Genomic DNA, 25,602 nt, shown 5'->3' with positions numbered 1-25,602 from the left:
TGCTTTTTCTTTGCATTCAAAGGAATAAAACAATATTCTTTCCCATACTTTGCTCTTTGGGATCGAGTCTACTTTCTCTGACAACACCCTCCATGAGTAATCTCGTAGAAGTGGAGTTACTAAAATTTCACTCTTATTGTTGTAACCACCAGGTTGAAGATTATTAATCCTGAAATAATAAATGCCCTGTGAATTTCTCTCTATAGAAATGGTATTTCACAGGGTTTCCTTCAGTTTCAGAATGCTTCAGTCTAATGAACTGTAATTATAACTCATTAAACATATTTCATCTAAGGCAAAGCATACTTATTTTTCGCACGCTTTTTCACTAGAGCTAAACCAAGTTTTTCAAATGATCCTCACAGTTTCAACAGGGTTTTCTTTAGCCCTACTTCTGGATAAGTATTGATCTCAATCTTTTTTTTTTTTTTTCCCATTCCAGTTAAATACCTATGATTTTATGTTGTTGTAGACATCTAAATGCTCTCTTTTGATCCACTTCTGCAATATTTCATTTTGAGTTTCAGATCAATTAAGTAGTTTTACCCAAAGCTCATGCATCCTGTGAAAGCAAGATAGGAAAATCTCAGGGCAGTTCTCTTGGAGATTTGTTTCCATGTTTCTTATCCCATCTACACATGTGGCATGAGTCATGTATTTATTATTTCAGGCAGTCGGCATGTAAAGGCAAGTGAACGAAGTGGCGCATGTTATGCTGTACTCTCCCTCACTGTGTCTTGGAAGAATGACTCTTTGATATCATTAGAAATTATCCCAGACTCCTTGAGGAGAGGAAGGGAACACATAAAATCACAAGGAAACATTTCTTAGATGCAATGCTCCAAAAGGCAGGACATCCAATAGAAGCTGTTACATTAGGCTTAAAACAATTTTCAACAAAGCTACCTCTCCTCCTAGTTCAACGCTCACACGCTGACTGTTCTTGTGAGTAACATGCTGAAATGGCAAAGCGAAGCCAGCACCTACTTTCTAGCTTATAATGTATTATAGAATGGAAATTATGTACTCGCTTCCATAAAAAGATGCCTGTGTGATGGATTGGTTTTCCCCTTATGAGGATTCTAGACCTCTGGAAATCGACAGGACAGAGGCAATAATGCCATGTATTTAATATATATTTGCCAGGCAGAAGTGCTAAACTTACTTATGTGTAGATTAAAAACCAGTATGTGCTCCTGTATTAGCTATAAGTAAAACTTTGTTCAATTTTCCAGTGAAATTATTGGTTCCTCAGAAATAAAATTGTCCATGGGACATGGTGAGTTTAAAAAAAAAACAAAACCAAAACAGAATGGAATTCTGAGCCATATTTTTGGCAAAAAACAAGTGCTTTTTCTTGTTCTATACAAACTTGCATTTAGATATTTGCTGAGTTATCACTTTTCATAGATTTAAAACACTAGACATAAAATTATTAAAATCCCAGGTTTTCCCTTGTCCAAATTTCTTTTTATTTTGAGCTAATTTCATAATATCAAATTGTAAAGATTCTGATTTTTCATGACTATTTATGGTGGGAGGTAGGAAGGTTCTGCTCAGTACGACCTTTGTATTATAGTTTAGAATAGTTTGATATTAGTTTAGAAAGCAGGTAGATTTAGATTGGACATGAGGAATAAATTTGTTGTGGTGAGACTGGCCCAGGCTGCCCAGAGCAGCTGTGGGTGCCCCGTCCCTGGCAGGGCTCAAGGCCAGGCTGGACGGGGCTGGGAGCAGCCTGGGCTGGGGGGGGAGGGGGGTGGGGGGAGGGGGGGCCCTGCCCGGGGCAGGGGGGTGGGAGTGGGTGGTCTTTAAAGGTCCCTTCCAAACCAAACCGTTCTGTGATTCTATGATTCAAATATTAGATAGGTCTTTTGCTTGACGACAGGCATATTGTAACCAATTTTTCATTGTCTTTCCTTCCTTCTTGTCAACAAATGCTGTTACTGTTTGGTGCTACCCTGTTCATCAAAGAGTAGAGGAGATCCAGTTGGTCGAAGTGCTGGCAACATGTTGTTCATTCTCAGACAACTACATTATGAGTTCAAATGAAAAACATTTGAGATCTTACTGAGATTAATATTTACATAGGAATTATCTGTATATCCTTATATGCTAACTATACAGTACGTTTGCCTTAAAAATAATTAACTGGTTGTTGATATGAAATTGAATTTCATAAAGGGTATCTCTTCTTCCTGAAAATAATGCCCTAATGGCCTTCTCTTGATTGCCAGAAGTTGAAATTGTAACTCCTTTGATGATGATCAGAAAAGAAAAAAAGAAAATAAACAGGTGTCCCTAGCTTATTGAAATGAAACTTTCCAAAAAGTTGGTATTTTATCTGCTTACTCTCGCACACTGAAGACCTGGAAAGTGCATCTGATCTAGTCTCAAGGACTTCAGTTCACTGCCCGCTGTACAGCAGCATCCAAAGTGGTGCAGTTTTGTGACAGCATGCTTTCAGGCTGTCATTAGGGGCACAATAATTTTGCTGTGCTATGCAAAGCTATTCTGCTTCACACATTTCAGAGAGGGAAAGCATCTTTCTGTATTATTCTAAGGGAAAGGATTTGTTTTTCCCCCAGGGTCTGTAACAGAGATTTACTCGCTTGCTTAATTTGGTTTGAGCGTTTGTAACAATTCCTGTTCTTTTTCTACTTGAAGTACACATTTTATTTTTCAGTCCCTTGAGCTAACTTGTTAATTACTTTTCCATATATCCCCCCCAAAAATATAGACTAAATCAGAACATTATATAAAGGTCACATTGAACCCTATTCTGATGGAAATGAGGCTTGTGGGGTAAAAATAGTTCTAGATATCAGGTGGCACTTAAGGCTATTACAGTCGGCTGTCACATTTAAAAGCTGGACATCTTGCTTAGGTCAGGAATGGAAATTAATTAGTAATTTCAGCCTATCCCTTAGTGAACGTGTGTCCTTACATCATAAAATAACTCAGTTCAGCAAAATCGCTCACTTCTTCTCAATATTAGACATAAAGCATGCTAGGAAGTTGAGATTAACTTATTGATGTGGCAGGTATCTGAGAAACTCATAGATGGGTGTTTTCCCATAATCTTAATTGTTTTAGAGAGTGATACTTGTGGTGAATACACAAGATTCATCCCAGTGTACAAATACAAGTGGAAGATCATATAGTATCCCCTAAACTAACTATTGCTTTATGTCGTGAACATTTTCTTTTGCTTGCTTACCACTTTCTCACTTGAACTTTGAGACAGAAGTTTTCCATGCCAGGCATCTGCCTCAAGCTGAACTCAGCTTAAATTGTTTCACTGTTTCCCGTAATGAGGTTAAGGAAAAAAGGTGTTCTGCTGCCCATTTTGATTCTCAAAGCTGTTCTACTGAGAAACCTTTCTGCTCTGATACTTTGGAGCTGGGACATGCAATTTCACAGTGCAGTGTCAGAGGTTGCTTTTATTACTGCCGCGGAAGGGTCCAGAGTCAGCCAAGGAGGTGAGCGTAGCTCATGCTCAATGTGCAGAGACAGCTCCTAACCTAACAGAGTAGAGAAGCCTGTTACAAGGAAACCAGCAATGCATACTGCTGTCTGAAGGTGGGTGAAGTCAAGTCTGCCATGCCAACTATCAAAGCATCTCTGCGGCAGGGAGAGCAGGGAGCAGAACAGATGGAAATGTCACTCTGGGGGGGAAGCAACACCTTTGCCTCAGGCTCCAGCAATGTCAGCACTGTCTATTGGTACCAGGTCTGTATCAACAGGGTAGCTTTACTTAGGTACTTTTCTCTCTGGGAAGCAGTATTCCCCAAAAAGGGGCTTTGCAAGTGTCTAGACCCTCATTCAACAGAGAGAAGAACTAGCAGTTAAGACAGGGTCATGTGAATAAAATAATCAAAGATTATTATTTGTTATTGCTTGCTTCATCCTCTGAAGTGGACCAAGAATGACGAAGAGCAAGAAGAAGAACAAACTACTGTACATTTTGCTCCAGGGATCTCAGTGTACTCTGTTGCTCCTTGAGTTCTCCGTACTTCCAAGTAGAACTGAAGCACAGCAGAAAATATGGCAAAAGGCTAACCATGGCAGAGAACAGATGACAAAATCCTCTCCTGTTAGAACAGACGGATTTTTATCTAAGAAATGGTGAAAACTGAGGCGAGAAATGGCTGAGGGAGAAGGGAGTTGACAAGCAAAGAAATGAGATTAATGAGTTGCACATGGGCACAGAGTGAGTGGGTCTGAATATGTGCACAGAAAGGGAAAGGCTGCAGTGGGCTGATCTGTGTTGGGTTGGCTGCTCTCTGAAGACTTGTTTCCTTCAACGCAGGCCATTTATTTCTCGTTCCTTCTTCCAATCTACTCATGCTTTCTTGCTCTCTCCATTTCGCTTGTGCTAGCAATTGTGCAGCTACATGTTAAGCTGCATCAGGTGGCTGTTCAGGCTGAAAGCAGCCTCCTCCCTAACCATTTCCTCAACAGAATTTGTGTTCAGTTAGTTCCAATCCTTGATCTGATTGCCATGTAGTGCCGTGTGTGCTCTCAGCGGGAAGGGGAATTTGGTGGAGACATGTAGCAAAACCTGGAGTGAAGCAAAAAAACCCCCAGTCATCTTTGGTGAGATAGTGTAATTAAATTGGATTAAAGCAGTCCAAAAATTCCCATCCAAGCATTAGATGTGTGGAAAGTGAAAAAAGAGCAAATAATGATGAAAGCAAAACAAACAGGAGTGGTGAGTGGTTGGCTGAGGACTTGGTAGCAGGTTAACAAGCATGATGGAAAGGACTCTGTTCAAAAAGACCATTCCAAAGAGTCTTATTTTGTGCTTATGTTGGTTTTAAACTGTGTTATGACCGTCTTTAAAGCATTAGATTGACTGTGAAAACATAAGAGGAAGAAGTTTTTCTCATTTTCTGTTCCATGTAAATTCAAGTGGTTTTGAGTAACTAAGGCTTTGTATTATGCATTCATTCAGGAGGCTAAAGAAGTAATGACTAATGACCCATTTGCAGAATGACAGCCAAGTTAAGGACTATAAAGTAAGCGTGCTTTTAAAGATGTTAACTATTTTTTGTATGAACAATGAACCAGACCTTTCCATGACAGACATTGTAACCCAAAATAATAAGGTTTTAGTGGTACCATATACATTATGAGTACCAGTTCTTGCATATATATGAGTTTGGAATCCTCACTGTTGGCAGTTGTGAATTCAACACTAAATTGTGCGAAGACTATCTGGGCAGTAGTCTTCTTTCTGGGTAGCAGTGTAGCAACATCATGGGTAGATGTTATCTCATCCTCATTTCCTCTTCAAGAGTGAAGAGTCCTGTCTAGGTCAGTCTTTGCAGTCAAAGAAGTGGAACACAAACCTGTAGAGGACAAGTTATCCCAGTAAGTTAGATATTTAAAACAGAAAGCAGCTATTCCCACATTTTCTCTATTTACTACAGGAGAGTGTGCATGGTTAATATCAGTTAGGAAGAAACTCTGAATTTAAGTAAAACCCTTTGTCTGCTTCCTACAGGAAGGACCCACAAATGAATTTTGGATTTGTGTAGCCCAGTATCATGGCATGTATGCACATACGAGTATGCACACATTTATGAATTTTCTTCTGAGGTTTTTAGAACCTTAACTTTTGTAAAGCTGTTGATTTGTATTGTTTGTGATTTGTTTTTCTTCATATTCAATTATGGTATTTCCATCCAGGATATATGTTTAGCACATTCAAAGTTCTGTGCTTCAGAGATTTTGAGCCTACAGAAAGCTATATCCACGTATAACTGTACTGACACAAGTTTCTAAAGATCAGGCTACAAATAATTATAGTTATATAAGACAGCATGGCTGTGATGAGGTTTGCTGAGATCTAGTGGTCTTTGAGGTGGGTGTACACTCTTGGTGCTGACTACCTCAACATAATATTTGTAGATTAAGAGCAAAGTTAACCAGTGTGAAACTTTGAAGTACCCTGTACCATTGATATGATTGCTGTGCTCCAGTGACATGTTCGAAGAAGGGTGCCAGAAAAGCCTTAATTTGAGAATATCGTAAAACCAATAGATGGAGAAACAACAGAAAAATTAATCAGGTTACAAAGTAATGGAAAGGTGTAGGTATTGCAAGCTCATGCTGTGTACCGTCCAGTCCTAGCGTTGTTTGGTGCAATAAGGAAGAGAAAGAAGAGAAGCAGAAATTTAAGTTGAAAGCCAACAACAAATTGCCCCTATATGTTATTATTATTATTGCTCCCTATCTTATAATGTTTTACAGCAGGATAAATGGGAAATGTCCCTCTCTAATACTCTTATGGTAATGACCCTATTGCATAATCTCTACAGTTTTACAATTTTGCAGATATGCTGAAACAGCCAAGGAAAGTCTTTAATGATAAGTTCAGTTGCGTATCTTGTATGTTTGTTCTAGTAACTTTTGCTGTCACTTCATATCTCCTGTTCCTAAATAAATACGTTTTTTATTCGTAAGTCTTGTTTAAGTAAAAAGCAAGCAAACTCTGATGCTGGGTTTCTGTGCTGATTCTTGGTAATCTTGCACAACAAAAAAAAAAAGTTAATTCTTACAACCAGAATCGTTGTCCTGCCTTTTCAGTAATTCATACCATATTAGGTAAGGGTGTTAAAGAACTTATACATGTGCCTAAACGTAAGCAGGTTGGATGGCTGCTAAGGAGAGGAGGAAGTGCGAAGGGAAGGTCTGTGGCATGTGGTGAACTAGCAGAGAGCATGGCTGAACTGAGAGAACATGGCACTTCAGTTACATTCAGGCTCCTTTGTGACTGATTTTATAATCGGGGAAAGATGGAAGGTTGAGGATCTTTTTCTGATGTAGGTACGTAGAGTTCAGGAAGGGAGGGTTTGTAGATACAGGTAGTGTATTTTATTGAACCAACTGATAGGTGAAAGGGACAGGCATTAAGACAAGTTTGCTTTTCTCCATGTCTGAAACAGCAGTATTCTATCCGTCATGTTCATGCATAGTACCATTACATTGTTGTGGATTTGTAGTGCATCAAAGCCTAGGAAATGTCAAACCTGACAGATAATGGAATTATCTGCAAATGGAATTAAGTGCCCTGGAGGACCAACAGCAGGGTTTAAAACAGAGCTGAGGTGAGTTGTTTTCTTCCATCTGGTCTTTCTTATCATGAATCTCTTTCATTAGCCACTGATTCAATGCCCAGTTCCCATCCAAATAAGGTTCTTCTGCCCATTACTAATCCCCCTGCCCCCCCCCCCCCCCAAAAAAAAAAAAAAGCACCAACAAAACTCTACCAAGTAAAAAAAGCCCTGCTATCCAAAACTGTCTTTACTTTGGCTTCAGTCAGTACTATTTACCAGTAAGGGACCATCTAGCCAGGCTCTGAGTAGCTGTATTACTGAACTGCTGAGAATATCTTTCAGTCTATTCTAAATTGAACAGGGAAATAAAATGTTGAAGATTTGGCATTTATATTTTGATAAACAGTCAAGGCTTGTCTGCCATTAACATTGACCAAGACTAAAGAGCCCTTTTAAAAAGTGTCATTGAAGCAACATTACAGGTAAAATCCAGATGTACTTCTTATCACAAAAAGAACATATATTGCTTTAGGGACAGAAATATTAATCAAATGAGTTCACTTGGACAGGGATATGGGGATTTCTGCACATATACAGCGATTTCTTAGACCATTTCTGGCAATAACAAGTATCTGCCACTTCATTCATGTCTACTGATTCTTATTGTTGCTCTTATAGATTGACTTTCCGTATGCTAATGACCATTTGCCAGAGCCAAGACCTCCCTTTTTTCTTTTGTCTTAGAAATTGAATAGATTCTTTTTTATTGTATAATCTTTTGAAGCCTTTGCTACTTTAATTAAAATGCATTTCATTTTTTACCCGCTCATTCAGATAAACAGTATTTTACCTCAGAGCATGAATGCCCATTGTTAGGCTTAAAGAAAGAATGACATGTAGTATTCAGCTATCTTCTGCTGTATTGTGTTACCTTATCTATACAACTGTAGTGTTTAAAAATATTAATTCTGGAAACAACTATTTTTTACCCTTTTTTTTGTACTTACATGAAACTGTTGACTTCAGTAGTCCTCTTTATGAGTAAATACTATGAGACTTCCAAACATGTCAAAAATATTTACATAAGATCCACAGTGCTGTAAAGTAATAAACTGACAAGTTGAAATTATCAGTGTGACTGGACGTAAGTAAAAGAGTGGAATATTTCACAGTCCTGTCCAGAAATGTAAATTAATTGCTTATTCAAGACACAACTTCCACTGCCTGCCTGCCATGGGAGTTGCGGTTGTATGACAACTGTTCTGATAAAAATAACAATTATGAAAATTTAACATGCTTCTGTGAATGACTAGTTGTCTATTACTAAGAAATATTAAAATGAATTATACCTTTATATACTTTAGAAGCTATTTGAATTCTGTCAAATAATCTGAGAAAGGATTTGGAATTCATGAAGTTTTATTGAAATGGCTAGCAACAATGAGGAAGCCATAGCCCAAGAACAGAAAGGTCTGCATATAGATTTATATATTCAATTTGCCTGCAGTACCATAATTTAACATTTATTTGCAAAGCATGAATTCACACTGTACAGCAATATTACAAGTCTGTTGCGGTTATTCATGAATTTCATTAGTTTCAAGCTTTCTACAGTATTATGTCCTGCTAAAACTGCAGAACAGTATTTGTTTATTAATAAACAGTAAGGGAAAGGGTGACAATAGATCAATATCGGATTCTTAATCTTTCCATATTGACCTGGAATTTCCCAATTTTCCTTTTTTAATTTGACCTCCTAGATGAGAAAAGCATTCTAATAATCTTCTCTGAAAAACTGGACATTTTCTGAAACAAAATACAAATCAATGATCCTGTCAGGCCAGTGTTCTGCTTTAGGCTCCCTTGAGCAGGGACAGGGACAGGAGGTATGATATAATGTATTTGTCATCAAGTCGTGTTTCTATCTAAAATTTTGGTAGCAGAGTACTGGTGATGTGTTGCAACCTCCTAAGAAATTCCACATAAAAGTATTTGCTTCACAATGTTTAAGTCATGTAGCTACAGATATCCTTGATGCAGGTACACATTACATTAGTGAAGCAGTGGGTTTGTTTCCATAGCATATCCTATTGATCTTACTTCCCGTCATTCAGAACCCAACGGCAGCATCCACATTTTTCAGCCAGGCAACTTTCTCTGCGCCTGACTCCATTCCATCAACAGATGAGTCATGCAATTGTTTTGCTTTCGGGAACTGTATCCAGCTACCGATTAGACTAGATTGGAAAGAGAGTATTAACATGCACTGAGGTCATCTGTCCTGTGGTGGGGGGAAGTTAATTATGTCTAGTTCATGGCCTCATCTTTTAAGCCACTCAGATGAATATGGCCATTATTATGCCCATGCACAGATCTGCGAATCTCATGAATCAGAGGAAAGTTTGGTGTGTCTGACAAGCTACCCATGCCACTATTGAGGGTGGGAACCTGAAAAGGGTGTGTGGCTCCAGAGGAAGTAAAGGAACGTACCTGTGGCCTTGGGAGTGCTGCAGATGATGCCCCAGCCCTTGCATGAGGCTCTGCCAAAAGCAAAATTCACCTGTGCAGAGATCTGTACGTGAACGACAATAATGACACCTGCACTTTGTGTAGTAACAGAAGAAGGAATTTTAAGTTAAGGCATCGTTTATCAGAAAAGACTAATCTCCAGTATTGCTGTGCAGGAGTTGTTGTCGTTACCCACTAAAACAAGTCAGTATTTTCATCCATGTATGTCTAATTGCATCTGAATCACATTAATCAAGACTATTTAATTTTTATTTGTACTGTGGATGCAGCTAGTGCAAAGGAAGCAGACACACAGTGATTCTGCTGTGCACCTTAAAACCTGAAGGCACATAACTGCAAGCACAGGTGATGATTTTAAATTGGCGTGGTTATGGAGTGTGTGGTTTTCTGAGTTGGCAAGAGAGCAATGGGAAGCAGGAAAGGGGTATGAGAAGAAAAGAGAACGATGATCTAGCTAAGAAGGGAGTAAGAGCTGGAGAACAGTGACAGGATCTGGAATTCAAAAGGATTTAGGGTAGGGTACATGAAATTGGAAGGGTTTGATGACCACTGGGAAAAAATGCAAAGAGGAAAGGATGTATTTTTTCTGTCCTATGTCCTGAAGGGAAATAAATTACTGGAGCGTAAGTCTTGTCTATTTCCCTTGGTTTCTGTTGTGGACAACTTTATGCCTTTTTGGACTATATATATTTCACATTTAGTCATTCTCTTTCATCACTTTGTAATATATTTTGTGTCCTAAGGATAACCACCCTCTGAGATTCTCTTCTGCTACTTCTGTGTCATTAATGCAACACTAGTAATTAGGACCTGACTTATACAAATATGAATAGCAGAAGTTTAGACTGTTGCATTTTTTAGTTCCCACTGGAATGCTCAGCAAGAGGACTAACTGGATTTTAATCTATTTGGTGTTTTAATTAAGGATCTCATAATCTTTTCAGTTTTTTTTCCATTTTCCAGTTATTAGTGGAACACTACAAAGAAAGGCTGAGCTGTCCTGATCACTGGCAGTTTGCAGTGCAGTGAAACAATGAAAACTTACGTCTTCATATATGATGGCAAGGATTACAGTACAAAAATAGCACTGTTGCACAGAAATCCCAATTGGCAGTGAAGTTCTGCATTAGGTACAAACTATGTATAGGCTCCTTATTGCCGGATGTATTTTACTTAAGCAACAGAGCAATGCAGTAAATACAGAGATGGATTTGTTTCAACTATATAAAGAATGGATTTGGAGAGTTTTTTTCAATGTAGAACCTGTAGCCATTATTTTTGTCAGAACTACACTTTTGAACTGAGTCTTTTGAACATCCCAATCTATAATAATTCCGTGAATATTTTAACATACAAAATTCTTCAAGTCTTTGCAGTCCTCCAGCAGAATTTTTACAAAATGCAAGATTCTTTGTATCTGCAGAGGTTTTTCTGTTTGATGTGAACCAGAATCAACTGAAAAGAGATTTGGAAAATATTTCTAATACAAGTAGGAAAATTAATCTCAATGTAACGATAATACAAAGTAAATCACAAAAAATGGAGTGCAGCAACCAAGCCCCCACACTTGGTTCAGCAAGCGTGGGAGGAGTCAGTGACAGAAACAGTATCACCTGGGAAAAAAATCGCAATGCTGCTGCCTGAGTGTAAAGTTAGAGAAAGTGAAGGAAAAGGCCCTGACCCTGGATTTTCTGTAAACAAAGCAGGTATTCTTTGGGAAGAGAAAACCCTCCTGTGAAAACGATTCTGAATACATCTGACATTAATTTGCTAGGTTTATGAGATAACTAATGGGGGAAGAATACTGTGGGGTTTATTCAGAAACATATATGTAGGTGATTATAAAGAGTTTAAAAACAGCTTTAAAAATGAGGAAAGAAAGTTCTGAAGCTTGGAGGGTGAGGAGTGCGAGAAGAAATGAGAGAAGAACCTGGGGAAAATGTCTTGTTGTGTATTGAACACTTTCTCCAGCTTCTGAGGCATTTTCAGGTCTCACCCTGTGTAGTAGCACTGCATTGCCTGCTAATGCTGACCATGCCTCAGATCTAGGTATTCTGTCATTCTCAGTTGATGGAAGGGTTAGGTGAGAAGCTTAAGGCTATTTATTAAGGGCACCGTATAGCCATCAAGTTTAAACAGCATCTTGCCAGAGAATATTCTAATTATTTACTTTTTAAAAGGTTGGTAGATGGCTGGACCATCAATTCAAATTTTTCCTCTGTAACAGAACTCCACAGAATAGAATTAGAATTGCAATAGAATAGAATTAGAGGGAAATGTGTAGAAATGACCTAAAGCATTTTGAGCTCAAGGGGTGAACCTTAGCTTTTGCTGCATCCAGATGGAGCCACCTTGATCATTATAATCAGCACGCTTCATTTGCTGCATTAAAAACAAGATAAATATTTAATCACAGTGCAATTAAGTCTGGATCAGTGCCATTAGTTTATAATGAATGTATAGTTAGATAGCATCTAATACAGTACTAATTCACTTATAAGCCAGGCTGAATTTTATTTTTTTTTTTAAAGCTGATATTTTGAGAATGTTAATGAGATGAAGGTGTGTGTAACTGCTAATTATTTTTACTACTTTCACACATTAACTGAAATAACGTACAGTAATCAATTAATATTATCAATATTCCACATGAACTGCAAATGATGTTGCAAAGCCTGTTCTTTTCAGGTTAAAATAACCAAATAAATAGCAAGCTGTAGGTATAATGAATATTTGTTGATACAAAATTCATTTGTATCCTAACAGCAAAATAGAATCAACAGTGGCAAATTTGAAAAGGAAATTGTATGAAATATATTGATATGTAGGAGCTATTATGGTTTGTATTGAGTTTTTTTATTCCTCTTTGTTTTACAAATACTCAAATATGGTGGGCAGAAAGAAGTTCTTACTGCATTTCATACGACTTGAAAGATGAGGTGGTTCAAAACACATCATGTTCAGCTTCCATAGGTTTTGTTAAATTGAGGGACTCTCTCATTTTCTTTGATGATGCACCAGTATAATGGGAGTTGGGCCCTAAAATATTTGCATGTTGATGTAAAATTTGAACCCAGAATGACTTTTAAGTGAAAACAAACAAACAAAAATCTATGATGAGAAATAGCAAGTACTGGACTACAGCATATTCATTAATTACTGAAGGGGCTTCATGTTTAAGTGGCAGAATGAGCATGTTGACTAGAAGAAAGTATTTTCATGATTACAGCCCCTTCTGGCTGAAGGTCATCTGCAAGGGAACGCTGTCTCCAAATGTCCTCAAAATTGAGCACTACAAAGGCAGCAGCTGAGATGTAGCTGTAGTTTCAAGTAGTGAATGAACTTGCTGTTCTTCTGACCCAGCTATGTCAAGAGTGTTCTTGGGAAAATGTAGTTTTTCTTCTAAATTCAGGTGAAATCTACAAAATACTTGAGCAGAAGCTTAGTCTTAACCACAAAGGTGGTGCACAGGCTTGGCATACACGATCTAGTGAGACCTAACTCCCTACGGTGCATTGCTGGAATGGATATGTCATGCTTGTGTGCTTGAACCTGTAGATCGGCTGAGACCTAAGTATGTGTTTCAGTATGATTTAATGATCGCCAGGATTCAGCAGATGCAGAATCATTTCTGTCAAATTATTAAAATGGTCTCTGAAGTATCACGACTGCCATATAGGCACACAGCTGGGGATATTCAAAACCAGCTTCTGTGTCAGGTAAGCCTTGCACAATCATACTAAATTAATAAGCAAAGCAGCGAATATGAGGAAGATCAAAGACCCTCAAAAGCTTTTGTTATACTCCCAGTCTTTTTCTGCAATAAAGCAGTTTTCTGTCAGAACCTATAGGGACATTCCTGCTGGTTTTGAATGCTCGTTTGTGTGTCTCTGTGGAAGATGGTCTCTTCCGAATTGGACTGTGTTATATTTCGGATTTGTGTCTGCCAGACTTTGAAATCTATAAGGTCACATAGGAAGGGGCACACCATTCAAAAGTCCATTTAACTGAGTTTTTAAAAGAATGATGAGGAAAGAAAAAGGTCAGTGTACTTTTGAAAAAAGAGGTGGTGTATGATCTGTGCATATATAGGTGGTATAAACATGGTTTGCAGGTGTCAGGGACTGATGAGCAGCCGGGACAGGGTGCTGGATTACCTGGACACTGAGCCTAATGTGGTGTAATAATCCTTAACTACTTCATCATGGGAAGCTTGTGCCATTCTGCTAGCTGCAGAATCAGAGAGATTAATTCTTCTTTTCCTATGAATATGGAAGAAGTCATATGTGCCACTGGCTCCTTTTACACGTACTCATTTCAAAATACAAGAGCTCTTGCTATGTGAGCTCTGTCTCAGCGTATTTTGAAGACTTTGCTTTCACAGGCGAATCATCTAAAGTATTATGTGTTACCAAAGCACAGGTGGGGAAAGACTTCAAACTACTGATATTAAAACTATGTGAGAGATCTCTAATGAACTTTTTAACTTCAGTAGGGGAAAAACCCTCTATTTGACTGTAGATCCAAGAGGGACTTAAGAAAAGCTAGTTGTATGAAGACAAGCAACTATAGAGTATTTTTCTTTTACAATGAAATGTAAAATCTTTTGATACCTTTTATTAGTTGGATGATAACTCCAATATTTGTTTTGATGGGATTTGGAGCTTACTGTATCAGTCTAGTAACATTATCTATTAGTCCTACTTCAGTAATATTCCACAAGATAAATGAAGCAATTAGCTTTGTAGCTAACAGTGTCTTCATCTTGATGTATATCAAGGTCAATATCTAATTTAGTATTTTTCATTAAAGTTGCATTATTTCTACATGAAGAGGAGATGGATAGATAGTTACTGTCAAAATCATTAGCATTTGTTTTGCACTGCCTGTAATTTTACTGGTTTAAAATGTGATTTTTTGGTGTGTATCACTCCATTGGAGTCTATTTTTCTTTTTTTTTTTTTTTCTCTTACATTTTTTGTATTCCTAATTTCATCTTGCTTAGTAAGAAATGATGGATTTTACTATATGTTCATCTTCCTTTTCAGCACAGCAGCTACCACATTTTGAGTATGGGGAATCATACCGTTGAGGAAGGTGTGATTGATGTAGACTTATTGTTTCACTACATCACCTGTAACTGCCTGCTATTTTTTTATGTCTTTCCCACCAAAGCAGAAGCAAATTTTATATTTGACAAAAAATGCTTACGCCATATGGTGGAAACATGAGAAATGGCTTGTTTTACAGATGGCTGTCACTGAGTTGGGGAGTGGTAAGGGAAAGTCATTGAGAGGGGCTTGGTCGGTTGTTTTTTCTTCCTGTTACAGCTGATATTTCAAATAAGAAATTTTTGATATCTTAGAGATTGCTAAGCTAATGCTACACAGCTCCACTCTTAGCCATTGTATTTCAGAGTTGGCCTTTGTCACATTTTAAGTCCTAGGTAAATGCTTATCAGAGAAATGCCTGGCAAAGTATCTGTAGACATCTTGATAATGCACTGGAAACGTAATAATTTATTTATTTATTTTTTAATTCTAATGCATCTTGGACACTTAAAGGAAACAGTAATGTGTGTCATACCGCACACATACAGATACAAACCTAAGCCGATAAAAAGCCTTGACAGAGGCTAGAGTTGGTCTACCACCAGAGTAGCTCTGCCACCCCCTTCTCAGGAAGGATGCTCTGGGCACCAGGTCCTCAGCATCAGCCCTCTTGCTCTTCACATCCCTTCCCATGGCAGTGTGTAGCTTGCTCATATAGATACAGCTAGTCTATAGTAAAACTAAATAATTGAAATGACAACAATCAGAATTTTAGGTAATGACATTGACATACATATATGTAAATGTGCTTTACGATTGTTAATGTTCTAGGCTTTTTCTGTTTATTTGTTTGGATTTTCATAAAAAATGGAGGACCGTGAAGAAAAAAAAAAAAAAAAAGAAGCTCAAAGTAAGACTATGTATTTTAAAAAATACATTTCTTCCAGACTGTCAAGGGAAAAATGTAGAAAGGCATTTGAACACTCCTATTACTTCAAAAGAATTTGAATATCTTACAAAACAAAATGAAGAAACAGTTTTCCTAAATAGGCTAATTCACTCTTTGTATATATTACCATTGTCAAAAATTGCTGTCTTATTGGTGAAACGATGCTCTTCTTGCTTTTCTGGCTTTTCTTGCTGTAGACAAACTAGTGGTTTCTCTCAAATATCGAATTAACACTTCAGTATTGCACTATACAAGATTTTGTGTTTGTGAAGTTTTAGTTGACTGTACTTGTCAAAGAAGAAAACAGAACACATAGTTCTGCCTTGAGCCTCTTTGTAACTCTACTGAGGATGTGTTTGTTTGATTCGTCCATCTATAAAATCTCAGAGATTTTAGTAAGAGCATCTAAAAATTTTAAAAGCTGCTATGCCTTAAGTTAACTTCCAATATTTTTTCAAAAACAGCAGGGGATTTCAATTGAATAACAGAATGATGTATTTTGGACTAACTTAGATTGTCTGATACCACTGGAACTGCACTAAGAAGGACTCAAAAGAACAGCAAAGTGAATAGATCTATTACTTTGCGTGCACAATTAATCTTTTTGACATTATTTTACATGAACATGGATAAAAATGCCTGGAAAGCATACCATTGAATTCCATTGCTCATTAATATTGATCAAATGTTGTTGTTCTCTTTGTGTTGGAAACCACTTAAAGATTACCTGCAAAAGCATTACATTGCTATTGATTTTAAAAACCAAATCCCCGAAGTCCACTGTTTTTTGAAAACTAGTTGATGAGTTTGATTTTGTATTTTTTTGGTAAAGGATGTTTTTGAACTTGCTGCTATAGATCTGAGTAACCGAGAATATTAATCAGATTGTCAGGGAATTAATTATCCAGCATTCAATGCAATGTTATTGAAAAGCCTATAAATCCCTATAGAAGTTAGTTGGGAGCTCTTATCATCAGGCAGCAGTGCCTAGATCTTACATACCATTTTTGATGCTTAAATGGAATGATGGCAGGATTAGGGCCAGATCCTTCAAGACACTCAGACCTGCATAACTCACATCAGGGATCCTGTAGACTCCATAAAAATAACAAAAATCACATGCTTGAGAGTTCATGCAATTTAAATATTCTGAAGATATATGAACTTAGAGTAAGTATGGTCCTCTGGAGAATTAGAAGAAACAAGATATGATGATACAGGCTTTTTAAAGTTTCAATCATTCATTCTTTTAGAATGCAGATGAATCTAACCCAAGTCCTTTTTAGGAAATAAATGTTAACCAGTGAAAATTAGATGATTGTTGTTTACTTGTTTCATTGCATTTAATTAAGATGCTTCATTGCTCTCAAAATCAAAATAAAAAAATCAAAATTTTTGAACTACCAGTTTCTATTAAAAAAATCAAAACAAAACAAAAAAGAAAACAAAATTACTCAACATTTAGATTGAAAGTACAGCTATTATATGTCTCTGACGAAATAACAACTATAATCAGGCAAAAAAAGTGTTTGTATTGTTAGTGTGGTTTTTTTTTTTTCGGTAGGAAGGCATGGTAGAAGGCTAAGATTAGTTAGAAATACTGGCATGCACTGATTTGTTTATTACTGTGCACCTCACATGACCTTTTAAGCCTTTGTACTTTGGACTGATCTGAGAAAATGCAAAATCTAAAGCAAATCAATGAAAGTATGCTGAACATGTGCTTAACAAGCCATATGGAGAAAGCAGCAAGCAAAATGAGAAAGTAATTATTAAAAGATTTATTGTTCTTGGAAGATCAGAGATCCGCTTGCATGGAAATAATTAACATACGAGGCTACCTGCAGGTAATCCCCAAACTGCAGCACTCTGATAGAGACTTGAAGACAGATACACAGCTCATACTCACTGGGAGACCAAAAATACAGTTTATTAAACATGTTTCTTCCCAAAATATTACAGTGGATAAATAAAAAGAGAAGCTGTGATACTTGAAAACCATGAGTCTTCCTATCCCAGTTAAAGGAGTGATATATGTAGTCTGGAGTTAAGAGCGTACCATACCGTTACATTTAAAGTGTAATGCAGAATGTGGTTGGGGAAAGGCAAAAAGGGCAACAGCCAGTCTCCTCCTTTTCATCTTCATGATTTCTGCCTTTTTTTTACTACTAATTGCATTTAGAATAAGCTTCTATATATTCATGTCTTTTATTTATTGGATTCAGTGAGACATATCCCATGTTTAATAAGGTACACTAGTGTAACTTCTGCCAGATTGTGTCCTGGAATGGACTGGTGGCATAAATTGTAATAGAAATGTGTACATGGATAGTTTCTCAAATTGCTATAACCACCCAGGCAATTATAGCTGGGGAATGTGTTCTGACAACCTTCTCATTCTGTTAATTTTTATATTTTGCAAATTAGTATTTTCTTAGAGAGTGCAGTTTTCACTAATGTGATGTTCTGAATGAGTGCTGTTGCTGTGAGCATCTGCCAAACCTTGGATTTGTAATTGAAAACATAAATAGGCAGACCCTGAGAAACATTAAGCTTATAGCTCCTTTAAGTTTAAATCATTCAGTTCCTAGTGTTGATTGTCAGTAAATTATGCTGTAGAAATAAGTTATTTTCTGAGTTTCGTTATGTTGGGGGTTTTTTTGTTTTTGTTTTTGTTTTTTTTAATACAATTTTAAGTGGGTGAATAATTATGACATTACATTTCAGTAAGTGAAGATTAACACCTTTCTGTGTACACAGCAAGTTTTGCAGATAACATACTTACTATTGAATTCACAAATGTTTTCACACACAAACTTGCACATGAGGTTTTTCCAGTCAGTGATCACCAGTTCTTTAAAGTGAGATTGGAAACAGAAAAAAAAAAAACAAAACCCATCAAAATGCTAAAGTGTTTTCTTCTGGTTAGAGGTAGGTTACAGGTAATATTAGATTATAAGATGTAAAAGGCTTTTAACATGTGCCATTAAATGAATAACCTTTAGACCTCAGTTCCAAAGATGCTGTTATTTAAAGGTATGTATAGTCATTGCAAACATAACAAATTAGATCTCACTGCTGAAATATTAGGTATTGTAGCAGGTGGTTAGTTGGAGGGTGGGGGGTGGTTTAGTCAGAAGACCTTTGTGAAATCAGCTTGGAATGGATATGCTAAAAAGGCACTCCGTGGAAAAGGAATAGTTGGTTTAGCAGCTGCTGACTGCTGTCCCAGATAGTCACGTATTCAGAAAGTCACCCAAAACCATAGCAAAGATGTCCTCAAAGTACTAACTTGACATGCAGTGATTATTCAGGGATATCGTACGTGTCACACTGTACATGATAGGCACATTTGATTAATACATATTTCCTCAGTGGTATAAAAGTTAGAATGCCTGTTATCTTTAATAGGAGAGCAAGATTTAGCTTCTCTGTCTCCTGCCTTCTCTTACATTAAAAAATAATGTTGTGATTAATGAGTAGTGTCATGCTTTATATTTTTTCTTGTTCATAAAAATCTGTGCTGCCAAGTTATCTGAACTAAGTGAAGGGTACATTTTAGTGAGTTAGTAGAATACTAAGGTCTACATAAGGGATTTTATTTCTTTAATGAAGAAATATAAATGACTGAAATTATTATGGTTGTTATTATGTACGTATATATACTTCTCTTTTTTTTCCATCTCACAGGACCCTGCCTTCCCAATCCATGTCATAATGGTGGGATATGTGAAATTAGTGAAGCGTACCGAGGTGACACATTCATAGGATATGTTTGTAAATGTCCAGAGGGATTTAATGGGATTCACTGCCAGCACAGTAAGTTCCACATGGTAACTTTTATTATATTTATAGATAGGAGCCTTTTTATTGCTTGCAATATTAAGGATTAATATCAGACCTGATTTTTGTGAAGTATATCAGTCTTTGGCCTTTATATGATGAGCAAGCTAATACTACTGAAAACTGCTACTGCCTTCAGAAAATGACATTACTTCCAACTTACCAGACAAAACAGTGCACATTTTCTATGCATATTCTAGAGCACGGTAAGGAAAGTTAACCTCATTTAGCGTGGATTTAATGGAAGAGCGTATCTGAAATAGCAGTGATCTCTTCCTATCTTAGAACTGTTTGTAGGTTTGTTTTGATTAATGCTAGACAAAAGTGGAAAGAATAACTGAGAAGAAATTTGTGAATAATAGGTCTTCTAGATCTTTCTTTATGCATTTTTAAGTTACAAATAAATTATTTGAATCACAATGCTTAAATTCAAGGGTAGATGTTCCAGACTTAAATCAGATATATGTTTAATCCTCTTTAAAATAGAGTATCTGGACCTCTTTCTAATCAATATTATTTATTTGAAGAGGTTTTCCTGGTTTCAGGTCACGATTGGGAACAGCAGGTCAGTATCCTAGTGTATGTAGTTACAGAACTGACCATTAGACACATGGAAAAAAAAAAATCTTGAAACTTCAACAATATCTCGTGGGGGAATTATATAGTAAGATCTACACTTCACCAACCAAAAATTTTAAGAACTAAATAGATGTTGCATTTTTTGTGCTCATAGTGAAAATTAAAGGTCCATGTTTCTCAATTAATGTCATCAGAAGTTCTGTGTGATCAAAACGAATTCGTAAAAGCTATGTGTTCATCTGCAAGTGACTGATCAGACCATGTTCTAACTTATAAACAAAATCTGCATTATCTGTCATTTAAATAGAAGCTGTTTTAATTTTCGTGTATAAAACTGAGAACAAGTGCCTGCCTAAGGAGAAAGCCATGTGCCAAATTTGTGTTTTATTTTGTGCAATAAAGCACAGCATGGTTCTTAAAATCTTGTGTTATTGATGCATTTGGAAAGCCAACTGTTACTCAGTTAGAAGGTTAAAAACTCAAACAAACAGTCAAGAGTCCAGTTCCATTTGCACATAAAAGATAAATCCACTCATTCAGATCAGAGTGAATAAGCACTAAATCCAGTCTACTTTAATTAAGTCCTCCATTTAGATACTTGTCTATAATTTGAAGTGTCAGGAACCAATACAGTCCAGCTCAAATAACTACTTGTGTTCATTATGTCCTTCATATACTCAATGGAAAATGTCTCCAAAGACTTGAATATGGATATTCGATTTCATTACTTTTGTGCACACTCTCAATCTCGGTTAATTATGTAGGTAACAGGCAGGCCCCCTAACTTAATCTAGTTAAATTTTGTGTCTACCTCTTCCACTTGGAACATGGAAATGTTGAATATTATCCACTTCTTTGGGATCTGTTCCATCTAGCCCCGTTTCTGGGGATGGCCGTGTAGCGGAGCTGACTGCCAGCAACACTCATACTGACTCGTTTTTATGATCATATCCTGAAGGCATTCATGCTGTAGATGGGGGATGGAGTTCGTTGTGTAATTGTGATGGCAAAGAATAGTCATTGCCAGCCTTTAAACCATGTAGCCAGGAGTTCAAGGGTCTCAAGACCAGGAGAGCGGGCAAGATTATGTCTAGCTGTAACTGGGGAGTCGTACCACCTTCAAAATTGTACCTGGGCTAATTTGTGACTGCAGTACCTTGTGGTTCCCAACCCTGTTCCTTGTACTTGCATGCATTTTACACGAGCCTGCCACCTGACAAGCGAAGCAAAAGTCATTGCAGAAGTGGAAGGACTGCAAGTGTTGCTTTCATGTCTGTGACCGCTGTAAATGAGGGTACAGGCAGACCACTTCTGTGGCCTAAAGTTCTCAGGCATGCTCCATCATGTGCCTGTGCGATGTGCAACAATTCTCCTTCCATTGAATGTCAAAAGAGGTAATCTTTGTCAAGGATGGAATGAAGTGAGTTAACACCACAAATTTTTGTCAAACAAAATGCATGCTGAACATGTGCTGTCTAGAAAATACCGTATCTTTTTACCTAATTCACGAAAAAAGAAAACATACAGTAATACATTTTGGAGTGGTTCATCATAGTCGTTTGCTGGGTCCCTGGTATGCTTTTGAAAATATTCATGTATGTAACAGTGAGCTAATGATCCTGCTAATTAGCAAAGTGTGTTTTTACCCATTTCAAAATAAAGTAGAGCCCTCACACAGGTGATTCAGATTCACTGTGGGGAAACTAGAACCCAAGAAGGCAGCTAGAGTGATTTGAGATAAGACAAGTTTATGTGAACAGTTATTCATTCTTTGGGGGATAATGAAATTCAGTCCTTTTCATAAAATCTGATTTAAGATGTGGTAAAAAACCATATACAATATATACACATTCAGAGGGTCTCTAAGGGTGTCACAGAGGAGGTCCATGCAGTCAGGAAAAAGTATGTGACTTCCAGTGGTGGACTAATATAACTCTTTTATATTATATCCTTTTAGCTCAATTCACAAAGTCCCTTTGATACAAATTCCTCTGCTTCATGAAGTTTAGCAGTTCAATTCTGAACTCACTGTAAATCAAGTAAGAAGTCTGTCAAAGTGGTTCCATCATAAAAAGGCAAATTAAAATGACCTCATTGCAAGAAACGTATCTTCATCTAAACTGTTAGGATTTCAAAAAATCACATTATACTTCTCTTGTACAAAGTTTTTTATCTTGGATTTCTTTCATGTCTAATATTCTGTTGCTAAATCAATTAAGGTAGGTGATTGATTTTGCAGTCGAGATACATCCCTAAAGATGGTATTCTGTCATTCGCCTCAACAAACATCCTGTCAGTACTTCTGAGATTCCTTGACCTTAACCCATGTAAATAATTAATATGTAAATAATAAAAGAGATCATTAGCTGATTATATATTCTAGATTTATTGCAAAATGGATATTAATTGGCAGTGGTTGTCTGAAAAGATTCTTATTTCCCAGTGGAAAAAAGGAAACAAAAGTATTCAATTTCAGGGCCATAAACTAACCAATGTTTGGGTAGGAGGGTCTATGTAGGTAGAAACCTGGGCACGTTTTTGTGGTAATACCCAAGAACAGTATGTTCTTTAAATATTCCTCCATTATTTAAGAGGCATTTGCTTATCTGCTCGGTATGAAGATTCCTCCTGTCCAGGTTGCAGTTTGTCATGCTGTTAATGTATGGCAATCTGGTTCTCAAGTGGGCTATTGACAGTATCTAGTGACAAGGAGAGAGGAGTTGACTGCAAGAACTGCCTTGAGGCAATGCAAGCCTCCCTACGGTCTTACTACATGACAAAGCAGCTCTTCCAGAGAGTAACTTAGAGCACTTAAATTCCTGAAAGTAGCATACAGCTCAGGCCCAGGAAGATGAAGGTGTATTCTGTGGTGGTGGTGCCCATTCACAAGAACAAATACAGTTCTGCAGAACTAGTCAAAATCCATGGAAGTACCCAGGACTACAATGGAGAGGTTTTCCACACCCCCAAAATAAATAATTTTTTTAAAAATAATCCATAACCTTAAGAGATATAGACAATATGCATTATTGCAATTGTCAGATAGAGGTTGCCCGCTGAAAAAGTAGGGAACTGAGGCATTAGTAACAATATGTGTCGAAGTGTGGGTTGCTGGCTGCCACCCAACTGAAATGACACAGACATCCAACCAGAAAAAGATCAAGATTGAACCAATGAAAAGTTCAGATTTAAGGGTTTGATTTGGATATGGGTTTATATCCTGACGATCATTAACTCTGTCAGCCATAACTAAATGCCTTGCACTCCAAGAATAAAGGTTATTAACTAAAAACATTTAATAATGTAAGCAAGCCCTTCCTAGTGTTTGTAAAGAGTTCTCTGCTTTCCACCTCCCCATCATTAGATGGTCTGTGGTGTTCACATCTGCCACATTCATGTATTGGGAAACTGCACAGATGGGAGCCACGTGGCAGAGCCCCAGCTCACATGTTGATGGCACATTGAGGCATTGATCCCACTACCCATAGCGCAGTGGCTTTTAACTAAAGGGCTGCAACTAGAAAGGCCAGTGGCCATGCACTTGTGGCCAGTTGACATGCTGCATAATGTACAGCTGCAGCTCTACCAGCAAATTGAAATCCTAGTTACCAACTACTAGAAGTATGTGTGAGGAAGCTGTAGGACATCCTGTGGCATGGATTTTGTGTGTTACAATGAATGACGGCTCTTGCTAAAACAATCCTGGCTACAGTCTGGTGGTAGAACCATTCCCCACAGGTGGTTTTCATGCAGTTGCCCTGTTTTGGAGGCTAAACCCGACTGTATCTCACACAGATGCAGCTTGTTCCAAGCCAGCTGTCCCTGTAGCTGTGTGGGCAAATTTAATGTACTAGGGTACATGCAGTTGCACCATACCAGATGTTCATCCCATGCTTCTGCTGATAAACACTCGCTATGGTTTCTGTTCTGGGGAGAAATATCTGTCTGGGGAGTTCTAAATCTAACCCAGATGTTCCTTTTTATTTAGGAGGGGTGTGTGTGTGTGTTAATTTTCATTGAAATTAGCTGTATGCATAGTTTTAACAGATTATACTAGCAATATGTTATATAATGGAGTAGAAATAAGCTATATAGTATAGTAGTAGTAATTACATGTGTAAGTATGTCCTAGGATGCTTATTCTTGAACTTTCAGACTTGAAAGTCTGAAAAATATTCCTGTGACTGACCAGTTGCTTAGATAAGAAGTGAGTGAGGGAGGATATACCATTGCTCATTTGGGAATCTTCCAGAATTTTGCTTAATTAAAACATAAGAGAAAGTGGGTAATTTGAAAGACATCTAAGAGAGATGACCAATAAAAAATAAAAAAAGCAAACAGCCAGTAAAAGCTGTTGGAAGTAAAATCAATAAAGTATTGTTCTTCAAATGGAAACTGTGTAAGAGGGCAAAAAGGGGAGTGCAGGAATGGCAGAACCACCAGGTTTGGAAGCACAGTAAATATTTTTCACAGAAATCCAGAAAAACTTTTTTTTTGTGAAACTGCCCGGAAAAACAAATGTTCTAATGAGATGAAAAAATCATGGGTTTTCCAGCTGAAAACTGAGAAAGTTTTGGTGATGCATCTTCTTACAACAAATGTGTGGTGAGATTGAACAACAGTGACAACAATTTTAGGGCTGTTGGAACTAAGGGTTTGTTTTCCTTGAAATCCAAATAAATATCTTGGTTAAAGCAGCAGGTGACTGAGCTAAGACTACCTGAAGCCCAGAGAGAAGGAGCATTAAATCTCATATAACAGACCAACTCTGGATACTTCTCAGAAGGCAAGATACCCTTGCCATGAAATGACCGGCCATAACTTGTCCCCTACTTTAAGATTTTATTTCATTCCGTAATAGCCAGAGTTTGGCTTAAGATACCAGGTAGGAAGTATAATATCCCCTCTAATTTTGTTTCACTCTTGTTAGCATTTGCTTATATAGCATTATTTATTCTTCTCATTCATACACACTTCCAATAGCATTTTTTTTCTTGTTGAGTTACTGACCGTAACAATTTCCTGATGCATCGAATTTCAGTCTAATTATGCTGTATATTGAAAAAAATCCCTTTTCAATTTCAAACCTGCTGTCTTTCAGCATCTTTAAATGTTTCTTTGTGTATTATATATAAGACTAGAAGAAAAGCAGCTTTTGAGTGCCTTCTGCATACCACATTATTTTGTGTATATTTGCCATGTTTGCATATTTTTCCTATGCAAACAGTTAAAATTGTTTCCTTTTCTGTTTCACCTGAGAGTTTTTCCAGGACTTTTAAATGTTTTCTCAGTGGCCTTCTCAAAACCTTTTTTGTTCTGTAATATATTTTACTGCGGCAGTGACCTGTGCTGAAGACAAAGCTGTACCATTTATTTGGTAGAAGATTCTTACAGCACTTTCTATATTCTTTATGCACATTTTGTTGGAAGTTTCCCTTCATTTTTTCCTGTTTTAGCCAGAACTGGATGTTGAGCTCAGGCTTTTATTAAGCTGCCTTCTTTGATGCCTAAGTTTCTTTCATAAGATGTCATAGTGGGAGGAAATAGATCTTCCCAATTGCTTTTGGATTTTATGGAGATATTGAAC

General features: G+C 37.2%; 1 protein-coding gene across 1 annotated transcript in view; it reads left to right on the top strand.

Moving 5' to 3' along the window:
* Nucleotides 1-25,602, top strand: part of EDIL3 (EGF like repeats and discoidin domains 3) — a 267,679-nt gene that overhangs the window by 106,285 nt on the left and 135,792 nt on the right. Inside the window, exon 4 of the mRNA XM_037373731.1 lies at nucleotides 19,284-19,412. Coding sequence (XP_037229628.1) covers nucleotides 19,284-19,412 — 129 coding nt within the window. The remainder of the gene's footprint in view (nucleotides 1-19,283; nucleotides 19,413-25,602) is intronic.

The sequence above is a fragment of the Falco rusticolus genome, chromosome Z, assembly GCF_015220075.1.
Source record: "Falco rusticolus isolate bFalRus1 chromosome Z, bFalRus1.pri, whole genome shotgun sequence".
NCBI lineage: Eukaryota > Metazoa > Chordata > Aves > Falconiformes > Falconidae > Falco > Falco rusticolus.
This window is presented reverse-complemented; position numbering and strand designations above follow the sequence as displayed.